The sequence below is a fragment of the Pseudophryne corroboree genome, chromosome 5, assembly GCF_028390025.1.
Source record: "Pseudophryne corroboree isolate aPseCor3 chromosome 5, aPseCor3.hap2, whole genome shotgun sequence".
Lineage (NCBI taxonomy): Eukaryota > Metazoa > Chordata > Amphibia > Anura > Myobatrachidae > Pseudophryne > Pseudophryne corroboree.
In genome coordinates, this window is record NC_086448.1 from 243,558,505 (window position 1) to 243,570,662 (window position 12,158).

Here is a 12,158-nt window from a genome sequence, read left to right on the forward strand (position 1 = left end):
ATTTATCTTTAAGTTAATTAAGCAAAATCTGTTTGTTCACAATCTTATAAATCTTCTAGGAAAAATAATTTCTGCATCTAAATTTTACTGAGCAATTACAGAATAATAAACAGGAAGTACAGTAAGCAGTGATTATAAATAGTTTCCCATTTACTCTGATTGATATTACTAGTATTTAGAGAAAGCTGCGTGCAAATAATTTTTGGTACTAATTGCTCTCTCTGCTGTGTGTAGGCAGCTGGTACACATTAGGTACAATGGGTTAAGTCCTAGGCACAGATCACCTGCAAGATTTCATTAAAACTTCAATAAAAGTGAAAATAAGGAATTAATTTATTTGATGCAAATGCTATTTTGTTTTGTTATTGCCACCTACAGGGTAAAGGGTTTGCAGTGATATAAAATACCTCCGCATTATAAGAAAAGAAAATCTAGAACAGTTATTGCCCACAGAAGTCATTTTACAATAAATGATACTGGAATAACGATAAAGAGCCTATGTTTTCATGCCTTCCGTCCCTTGCATTATATATACCCATATGTATTGCCCTGTCCGGTAGATTATTTACTTTTGGTGTAACTGTATTTTGCCCCCGAACCAGCAAACAAAATTCTCAAGCATTAAAGCACACCCACAGGGACAGGGGCTCCGAAAGAAGCCCATCCCTGGTATGTGTTTGGGATAAAGTGTCTGCATTAGCGGTTTCTTCACTCCTCTGAGAGGACTCCTGAGCACTACTGCACATGCGCAGTCAGCTGGCCAGGCATGTGCAGCAGCCATTGCCAGTGAAGGAACATCAACCAGTAATATTTGGCTATATAGCCCATAGGCTACAAAGTGGCCGCTGCCAAACTTCAGAATGCTTTGCGGTCACTCAATAGTACTTTTGGAGGATACTTAATATTTGCAGGTATCGACCGAAAACTTGTGTTTTGGGGTATATACCGCAATTGGTATTGATAAATAGTCCCCTAGATGTTTAAATGCACATAAAAAAAAAATTCAAGAGAAACAAATGCTATGAATTAAGCTGAAGTGATTTCTGAAGCTGGTAATCTCTGAGTAAAATGCCTGGAATATTGTTTCAGTATATGTTTCAAAACAATTTTTCTAATAACTCAAGTGTTGTACAAGTCGTCTTTCAGCAAAAGAAAGCTGATATAAATGTTACTGGCAACAAATAACAGACTTTCCATATTTTCTAGGTGACATTTCGAACAAGGATTTACCACTGCAACATTAACAGCCAAGGAGTGATCTGCCTCGATATCCTGAAAGATAACTGGAGCCCGGCACTAACCATTTCTAAAGTACTCCTCTCCATCTGCTCACTGCTCACAGATTGCAACCCTGGTAAGGATCACACCAAGATACATTTGCAGTACATGTTGGTGCTCAAGTGCTTCACTGAAAACAAACTTTATAAGACAAACATCAAATGTTCCGTGTCCAATCGTATATGTTGCATATACGTACCTAATATTAGTTTAAAACAGGAGTAGGCTTAGGTTTAAGATTATAATTGATGAAACGTGTTTCCTAATGTGCATCCTCCCCCTAGCAAAAGGTCTGGGAACTGCTGCCTGTGCTTGTTTTTTCCCTGTGGTTGTCAGAGAAATGTAGGGGCCCCTAAGTGCATTAGACTTAGGGCTCCAGCTATGGCAAGGGGCCATATACTGTAGGAAAAACACTTTTCCAGGTGGTAATAGAGCTGTGGGTAAGCATTATATGCATTGGTGATATTTAGTTGGAGACTGTGGTATCCAAACAGAAATCATTGAGCCTGATGATGATGATGATGATAAGTTGGATGCGCGTCTATTTGTGTTTATGAACTGCGCGTGCTCCAGAACCAAACGTGTGCAAGTGTGGGCAATGTTACAGCGTACACATTTCCTGCAGATCTCCGCTTTTGACTGAAGGGGTGAAACTGGGCTCTAACTCGGCATTCTAAAGAACAATAGGAATAGTTCTGAGAGAGTAGATAAAATTCCGAGGTTATTGAGAGTTGTATGGAAGCATAAATACGCCTGGGCCTAGTATCATATGTGCCAAGTATATCGAGCGTACCTTGATGGTGATGAGTACCAAACTTGGAGTGCAGGCAAAGGTGCATAGATGTCTGCTTATGGGCAAATACACACATTTATATCCATGTTTACAATTGGGAGCAATTGCTACCGATTTGCATTCAACTCCAATCAAGCCCATTGATTTAAATTTCAGCTATCGTGTGTCTTCAGCAAGTCTCTGTATGTTGTGTCAGAAGGGCAGCGGCTCTAGCAGCACAGAATGTCATGTGTTTAGGATTTTCCAGTTTGTTACTTTTCAAACCAGTATAATGAAAAACCACTTACTGCAGCCTTACAGTAGCTCACCATCTGCTGGTTAAAGATCACCCAAAGTTGCATAGCTCACACATGATTCAGATGATACTTTCATCATACTAAAGTTCCAAACTGAATAAGTTACCCAGACTCGGGAATTCTGCATCAAAGATTTGACAGGGCACAACACAGCAAGCACAAGGTTGGAAAGGTGAGAGATCTCTGTTTTAAAATAAGGCAGGGTCATGTACAATACATAAGTCAGGGTTTGTACTTGGAAAACTCCGGACTACTCTGCACTCCATCATGACCTGCAGCTCCCTTTCAATATTTCCGGTAGGACTCCTTGCTTGTATAAATACCAACTTGTACCAAAATTTTGATGGGACACCTATCCCTATTTTAATGTATGTCATGTATTTTATATTATTTCTGGATTAAATGTGTTCTATGTAGTGCCATTTTGTTACCACACCACTCCATTCTGATATTCAGTTGTTTGAAAAGTCAGATGGTTTTTTTCCTATCTAATAGATAATTACTGTATACAGTCCAAGGGGTATATTCAATTGAATTCGGATCCATTCCGACATTCATTTGTTGGAATGGATCTGACCCGGGCTATTCAATGACATCTAAATTCGACTTTTAACAAAGTCGAATAGAGATGCGGGAGGGGAGACGAGGTAGAGCCGCAGGCAGACGGGGGAGAGCCCTGCAGAAATTAAAGGAATCCATTTATTCAGCAGATAATTATTTCAGACAGATCACCTTTAAACTTAAAATTGTGTATAGTATTTGTACGCTTTGCTGCAGGAGAGTGCTAAGGTTTAACTGTTTGTGAAACAGATAATTTCAATTAGAAGGAACATTAATTAAAATAACACCGCTCCATGTTACTGATGTTGCTGAAGATTAACTGGACAGAATGAACACTGAATAACTCGTCTCCCTGGATATGAACATACATAATTATATTGAAGTAATATGATCTAATACTCTCAGGAGATATGTATTAAATATGTTTTTTATTGTTATCTTTGGAAACTCTCTAGTGTGGCCATGGACAGAATACATTTTATCAATTTCATTCATACCTGTACAAAGGATTTGAAGTACTCTCCTAAATGTATTTCATGACATGTTTATTTGCCTCAAGCCCTTGTGTTCGAACACAATATCAGTCAGATGGGGTTTGGTCGTTAAATCCAAGCATAGATGACATGCATGCAATGACCTCTTACAGATAGTGGAGCTGTGAAACATTGTACTCAGACAGTGCTATTATCATATGAATACTGCCTTGCTTTATCTGATCTAATTGCTTTCTCTCTCTTTTATATGGACGTCCAAATGAAGCTGATGCTTTTGTTTTGCTGCATGCAGAATGCGTTGCTCTCCATTTTACAAACTGATTATGAATAGACAAATAAGTGATATCTGCCAAGTTGGCAATGTTTCCAGTAAGACAAAATAGAATAATGCTAAAAAGTGTATTGCAATGACTGCAAACATGAATGTTGATTATAGAATATGTTTGGGTACAGCTGGATTATATCAGTAAAACTTTGGAACAGTATTGGAGAAACACATGTCTGTCCAGTGTGCTAGACTGATTTCAGCTGTTGAACTAGTCCCAAGAAGTGGTGTTATATATAAATTAATATTACGTTTTTGTTATATATAAATTGATATTACGTTTTTGTTATATATAAATTGATATTACGTTTATCTGTGTTAAACTGCTCCCATAGTAGAACTGTTGAAAATAATGCATGCTACCATAATTCACACAACACGCAAGTTATTGCTATAGATCAGTGGTCTCCAACCTTAATTGGGGTGTGAGCTACTTTCGGAAAGTAAAACCTCAGAAAGAGCTACCCCCAATGCGCACGCATCCTGCGAAAGTGGGTGTGGCCTCACAATTACAAGTATCCCCCCCCCGCGTAGTGCCAGATACACCAATAATGCCCCTCAGCAGTGCCAGACACACAAATAATGCCCCCCAGCAGTGCCAGGCACACAAATAATGCCCTTCAGCAGTGCCAGACACACAAATAATGCCCTTCAGCAGTGCCAGACACACAAATAATGCCCTTCAGCAGTGCCAGATACACAAATAATGCCCTTCATCAGTGCCAGATACACAAATAATGCCCCCCAGCAGTGCCAGACACACAAATAATGCCCCTCAGCAGTGCCAGACACACAAATAAATGCCCTTCAGCAGTGCCAGACACACATGCCCCCCAGCAGTGCCAGACACACATGCCTCCCAGCAGTGCCAGACACATAAATAATGCCCCTCATTAGTGCAAAAACACACAAATAATGCCACCCAGCAGTGCCAGATATACAAATAATGCCACCCAGCAGTGCCAGATACACAAATAATGCCACCCAGCAGTGCCAGATACACAAATAATGCCCCCACAGTGCCAGATACACAAATAACAAATAATGCCCCTCAGCAGTGCCAGACACACAAATAATGCCCTTCAGCAGTGCCAGATACACAAATAATGCCACCCAGCAGTGCCAGATACACAAATAATGCCCCCCAGCAGTGCCAGACACACAATAATGCCACCCAGCAGTGCCAGACACACAATAATGCCACCCAGCAGTGCCAGATATACAAATAATGCCACCCAACAGTGCCAGATACACAAATAATACCACCCAGCAGTGCCAGATACACAAATAATGCCCCCAGCAGTGTCTGATACACAAATAATGCCCCCAGCAGTGTCTGATACAGTGCCCCCCACAGTGCCAGATACAATGCCCCCCACAGTGCCAGAAACGGTGCCCCCACAGTGCCACAAACTGTGCCCCCACAGTGCCACATACGGTGCCCCCACAGTGCCACATACGGTGCCCCCAGAGTGCCAGATACAGTGCCCCAGTGACAGATACAATGCCCCCACAGTACCAGATACAGTACCAGATAGTGCCCCCAGAGTGCCAGATACAGTGCCCCAATGCCAGATACAGTGCCCCCACAGTGCCATATACAATGCCCCCACAGTGCCAGATACAGTACCAGATAGTGCCCCCACAGTGCCCCAATGCCAGATACAGTGCCCCCCGCAGTCCTCACCACTGCTGGCGCCGGTGCTGCTCCTCCTGTAGGGACGGAAGGGGAGAACAGCGCAGCGCGCGCCTCTCCTGTGCAGTCCGGACTCCGGGGAGAGGCGGGGTGGCAGAGTCTCCGGCGGTGGTGGCGCGGTTGCGGGCATTTGAAATATGGTGCTGGTAAGTGAGCCAATCAAAGCTCGCGGTCCGGCAGCCACTAAGGTGCCACCGCTGCCGGTCCGCGAGCTCTGATTGGCTGACGGCATCATAGTGAAAATGAGGGGAGGAGTGCCAGTGATTTGCCAAGCCCGTCCGCTTGCGAGCTACTCAAAATACTTAGGCGAGCTACCGGCAGCTCGCAAACGACGGGTTGGCGATCACTGCTATAGATAGTATTAGGCAATTTCCTCTACATACAGTCCTAGGACAGGGTAGACAGTTGAGAGACAGTCCTTCTGTTACCAGAATATCCTACCACTATCCCCTACACCAGTGATTTTCAACCTTTTTAAATTCGTGGCACACTAAACAAAATTTTTAAATTGCCATGGCACACCATCGTTTTTTTTGTTCCCGCAGTAATAGAACAGATTTATATTAATGCCACACACTTGTCCCCCATAGTAATTATACATACATGCCCCATTCTAATTCCACACACCTGCCCCCCCCCCATAGTCAAGCCACACACATGCCCCCATTGTAATTCCTTACACCTGTCCCACCCATAGTAATTATACATAATTCTCCCCATTGTCATTCCACACACCTGCCCCCACATAGTAATCATACACACATACCCACATTGTAAAGTGAGGAGCGCTGGGACAAGGCAGCAGAGAGTGTGTGTGCACTGCAGGCGGGGAGAACGCGATGTGCGGTGCGGGCCGGCTGATGTGGAAGTGCTGCGCTTACCGGCGTTCACAGGTAGATCTGCGCGGCGGTTTTGTGTGCGGGCGGCAGCGCCGGGGCCTGGCGGCTGCGGCGGTTCTGTGTGCGGGCGGCGGCAGGCATCTCTGGCGGGCAGCGGTGGCGGCACACCTGTTGAAAATGGCTGCCCTACACCGTAGTAATTCACTCTCCAGATTAATGCAATATCAACACCACAGCAAGAACACCCCTCCCCCACATTACAGCACGTCCCCCGCATTATATCAGTACCTCTCAACCCACATACACTACAGCAATAGAAATAATTCCCTCGCACTACAGAAATACCAACACTTTTCACTCCTACACACACACATTATAGCAATATCACCACAGCAACGTCCCCCTCACACTACTGCATTACTACCACCAGTCATCTACACTACAGCAAAAAAAATACCAACCCACACTCCAGCATTACCTGTCCACCACACACCACAGATTATAACAATCAACCCCCAGATACTACAGCAATACCACTACCCATGCCTCATGGGAATAACAAAGGACCTAAACGTAGCCAGATTCAGAGTTATAGGTAGGCGCCATGGTGCCCAGAGCAAGGGTATGTTTTTGCGCTCCCCTCCCCCGTACTGAATTAGGGGCCCTAGCCATTATGTAGTGGCATGTTACATTTGAAAAGAAACAGTATTTAAAATCCTAAATTTGTTATAGGGCCAGTTCTAGTCCTTGTGGAGCACAGGGCGAAAGTTTCATGTTTAAAGTAGGGTCAATGCGTGCCGAAGGCTTGCAACAACAGTATAGGGCAGGGGTGGGCAATTATTTCAGCTGGGGGCCGCATAACACTTCCAGCGAATATTCGAGGGCCACACACAAAATACTCAAAAAGAGATCCCTTTTTACACATTACGGCAGACAGCGTGCCCTTTTTACACATTACGGCAGACAGCGTCCCCCTTTTTACACATTATGGCAGACAGCGTCCCCCTTTTTACACATTATGGCAGACAGTGTGCCCTTTTTACACATTACGACAGACAGCGCCCCCGTTTTTATACATTACGGCAGACCGCCCCCGTTTTTATACATTACGGCAGACAGCGCCCCCGTTTTTATACATTACGGCAGACAGCGCCCCCGTTTTTACACATTACGGCAGACAGCGCCCCCGTTTTTACACATTACGGCAGACAGCGCCCCCGTTTTTACACATTACGGCAGACAGCGCCCCCGTTTTTACACATTACGGCAGACAGCGCCCCCGATTTTACACATTACGGCAGACAGCGCCCCCGATTTTACACATTACGGCAGACAGCGCCCCTGTTTTTACACATTACGGCAGACAGGGCCCCCGTTTTTACACATTACAGCAGACAGTCCCTACCCCCCTTCTCCCCCCCCTCCCCTAAACCCATATTGCAGTTTTTAACTCCCCTCCCTCCCCTCCCCTAAACCTATATGGCAGCTTAAGCAGTGATCCAGGGGCTGGCTGGACAGGGGGTTTACCTGTTTGTCACAGTGGCAGACCATCCCTGCTGTCCGATGATCTGCGCTGCTGCCGGCCGGAGTCACTGCTGATGTGGCCTCTCCTGCTCCCGCTCGCTGCCCGCCGCTTTCTCTCCTCACTGGCCGCCGCTTCTCGGCCGCCGCTCCTGCTCACTGCAGTGCCCGCCCCCCGTGCCGCCCAGCGCATGATAACAGAGGAAATCCCGGTCAGCTGACCCTGTGACGTAACCAGGATTTCCTCAGCGGCGCCGCTTCTGAGAGCAGTGCAATGACAACCGGCATGTCGGGCCACTTGTCATTGCACTCTGGTGGGGCACAGCGGGCCAGGCAGGATCGGTATAGGGGCATATCAGTAAGGACAGTGTAATGGTTAGCATTACTGCTTCACAGCAGTGAGGTAATGGGTTTGATTCCCACCTCGGAGTTTGTATACATGCTTGCGTAGATTTCCTCCGGTTTCTTCCCACAATACAAAAATATACTGTACTGGTAGGTTAATTAATTCCCAAAAAGATTATCCCTAGTGTGTGTGTGTGTGTGTGTGTGTGTGTGTGTGTGTGTGTGTGTGTGTGTGTGTGTGTGTGTATGGAAAGGAATATAGATTGTAAGCTCCCATGGGGCAGAGACTGATGTGAATGGTGAAATATTCTCTTTAAAGTGCTGCGGAATATGTATGCTCTATATAAATAAGTGGTATTAATAAATAATTAATGGTTTCATTTGGAAGGTGCATGGCCACAGAGTAGTACCGATTCACATTATTACACTGCACATTAGTGTCCATTATTCACATTACACTATGGTTGGGCACCTTATACACATTACACCATGGTAGAGCCACTATGGAAGTAGCTGTATTTAACAAATTACTTGTTTAATACAAACAAATTAAAAACACTATATATGTGTATATATATATATATACATATGCCCCGACTGACCTGACCTCACAACCCCCCAATTCCTCAATGAAATAAAGCCCCAAATGTGACCCCCCCCCCCCCCCCACCCGACAGACCTGATAACCCCCACAGTCTCTGAATATAAATAATGTCCCAAAACTGCCCCCCCCCCCCCCCCGATCTGATAATCTCCTAATGCCTCAATGAAAATAATGTCCCAAATGTGCCCCCCACAGACCCGAACACACCCCAAACTTTTAATGACAATAAAGCACCAAAATTGTCCCCGATTTGATAATCCCCCAATGAAAATATTACCCTAGAACTGCCATCCCAGACTTGATAAATCCCACTATGCTTCAATGAAAATAATGTCCCAGAACTGCATGAGGGGCAGAGAGAGCTGCACCACAGCAGCCTGAGAGGCAGCGAGAGCAGCCTGAGGGGCAGAGAGTTGTGTCACCGCAGCCTGAGAGAGAGAGAGTGAGGTGCTGCAGCTGGAGCAGAGAGAGGCGCTGCAGCATAAATGAAAGGATAAGTGCTGCAACAGCCAAAGCGGAGAGAGGTGCTGCAGCAGCCGGGACAGAAAGAGGTGCTGCAACAGCTGCTGCAGAGAGAGGTGCTGCAACAGCAGCTGGGGCAGAGTGAGGTGCTGCAGCATCAATGTAGAGAGAAGTGCTACAGCAGCCGGGGCAGAGAGAGGTTCTGCAGAAGTTAGGGCAGAAAGAGGTGCTGTAGCAGCTAGGGCAGAAAAAGCAGAAAAGGGAGAGTGGCAGGCAGCAGCACGCCCTCTAACTTTTTCGGCGCCTGGAGCCCGCCCTCCACTGGAGCCACCCTCATTACACCCCTGGCAAGAGGCACTTCTAAGAGGCCAAGTGTAGATGTGGAACATAGTGTCCTGTAAATACGTTGCCATGGGATACTGGAATTTTCAAATATGGCTGCTGAGTCATCTACCTCTGAGAATACTCCACAGGCAGGAAAGCATAAGCAGAGAACTCTAATAAATGGAAGTCCTGTGTAGGTGTGCAGTTGAGACTTGAGCACTATAGACAGCGGCAGATTTAGGGAAGGGGGTGACCCCCCCCCCCCCCGCTACTAATTTTATTTTTTATTGAATGGTTATAAGCGCTCACTTGATAAAAGCTAATTCAATAGAATAATAAAAGAAATCGACTAATTATGACTTTTTTTATTTTTCATTATTATACATACAGTGCCTTGTTAAAGTATTCACACGCACACACCCCCCCCCCCCCCCCTTCCCCCTCCCCCCTCTTTGCATTTTTCATGTTTTGGGTGCCTCACAATCTGGAATTAAAATGGTTTGTTTGAAGGTTTGCATCATTTCATTCACAGAACATGGCTACAACTTTGAAGATGTTTTTTTTTTTTTTTATGTTAAGCAAACCGCAAATACAGTAGGACAAAATAACAGAAAACTTCAGCGTGCATAACTATTCATTCCCCTAAATTCGGTACTTTGTAGAGCCACGTTTTGTGGCAATTACAGCTGCAAGTCACTTTGGATAAGTCTATGAGCTTGCCATATCTTGCCACTGGGATTTTTATCCTCAAGGCAAAACTGCTCCAGCTCCTTCATGTTGGATGGTTTCCGCTTGTGAACAGCAATCTTCAAGTCTGACCACAAAGTCTCAATTGGATTGAGATCTGGGCTTTGACTAGGCCATTCCAACACATTTAAATGTTTCCCCTTAAATCACTCGAGTGTTGCTTTAGCACAGGGATGGGGAACCTTCGGTCCTCCAGCTGTTGTTGAACTACACATACCAGCATGCCTTGCTACAGTTTTGCCATTTGGCCATGCTAAAACTGTTGCAGGGCATGCTGGGATGTGTAGTTCAACAACAGCTGGAGGACAGAAGGTTCTCCATCCCTGCTTTAGCAGTATGCTTTGGGTCATTTTCCTGCTGAAAGGTGAACCTCCGTCCCAGTCTCAAATCACAGGCAGACTGAATCAGGTTTTGCTCAAGAATATCCCTGTATTTAGCACCATCAATCTTTCCCTCAACTCAAAAAGGTTTCCCAGTCCCTGCTGCTGAAAAACATCCCCACAGCATGATGCTGCTGCCACCACCATGTTTCACTGTGGCGATGGTGTTCTTGGGGTGATGGGGGATGTGTTGGGTTTGCGCCAGACATAGTGTTTTCCTTAGTGGCCGAAAAGTTCAATTTTAGTCTCATCTGACCAAAGCCCCCTCCTCCATACATTTGGGGAGTCGTCCACATGCCTTTTGGCAAACTCAAAACGTGCCTTCCAGTGGCGTGCGGTGAGGTCAGTGGCTGGTGAGGCACTGCAGCCATAATGTCCGCCGCATCCTGCCGATGACCCCTACCGCCGCCGAGCCAATGCCCGCTATTGCCCCTGAGCCGATGCCCGCTGCCATCGCCAATGGCTTACAAACTCGCCCACCATCAACTGACCCAGCCCTCTGCCACTAATTTACATCTCAGTCCGATGCCGCCATTGCCCGCTGCCTGCCTGCTCATCATACTTGTGATATATTGTACATTTCTCTGACGTCCTAGTGGATGCTGGGAACTCCGAAAGGACCATGGGGAATAGCGGCTCCGCAGGAGACTGGGCACAAAAGTAAAAGCTTTAGGACTACCTGGTGTGCACTGGCTCCTCCCCCTATGACCCTCCTCCAAGCCTCAGTTAGATTTTTGTGCCCGAACGAGAAGGGTGCACACTAGGTGGCTCTCCTGAGCTGCTTAGTGAAAAAGTTTAAGTATAGGTTTTTTATTTTCAGTGAATCCTGCTGGCAACAGGTTCACTGCACCGAGGGACTAAGGGGAGAAGAAGCGAACTCACCTGCGTGCAGAGTGGATTGGGCTTCTTAGGCTACTGGACAATAGCTCCAGAGGGACGATCACAGGCCCAGCCATGGATGGGTCCCAGAGCCGCGCCGCCGGCCCTCTTACAGAGCCAGAAGACAGAAGAGGTCCGGGAAATCGGCGGCAGAAGACGTCCTGTCTTCAATAAGGTAGCGCACAGCACCGCAGCTGTGCGCCATTGCTCTCAGCACACTTCACACTCCGGTCACTGAGGGTGCAGGGCGCTGGGGGGGGGCGCCCTGAGACGCAATAAAAACACCTTAGATGGCAAAAAATACATCACATATAGCTCCTGGGCTATATGGATGCATTTAACCCCTGCCAGTTTTTCCTTAAAAAAGCGGGAGAAAGGCCGCCGAGAAGGGGGCGGAGCCTATCTCCTCAGCACACAAGCGCCATTTTCCCTCACAGCTCCGCTGGAAGGACGTCTCCCTGACTCTCCCCTGCAGTCCTGCACTACAGAAACAGGGTAAAACAAGAGAGGGGGGGCACTAATTTGGCAGATAAATCAATACAGCAGCTATATAAGGGAAAAACACTTATATAAGGTTATCCCTGTATATATATAGCGCTCTGGTGTGTGCTGGC

The 12,158-nt window shown here is 46.2% G+C and overlaps 1 protein-coding gene across 1 annotated transcript in view; it reads left to right on the forward strand.

Moving 5' to 3' along the window:
* The window catches only part of UBE2E2 (ubiquitin conjugating enzyme E2 E2), a 511,995-nt gene that overhangs the window by 455,795 nt on the left and 44,042 nt on the right, over positions 1-12,158 (forward strand). The window contains exon 5 of the mRNA XM_063922208.1: positions 1,207-1,354. Within this exon, the coding sequence (XP_063778278.1) occupies positions 1,207-1,354 (148 nt within the window). The remainder of the gene's footprint in view (positions 1-1,206; positions 1,355-12,158) is intronic.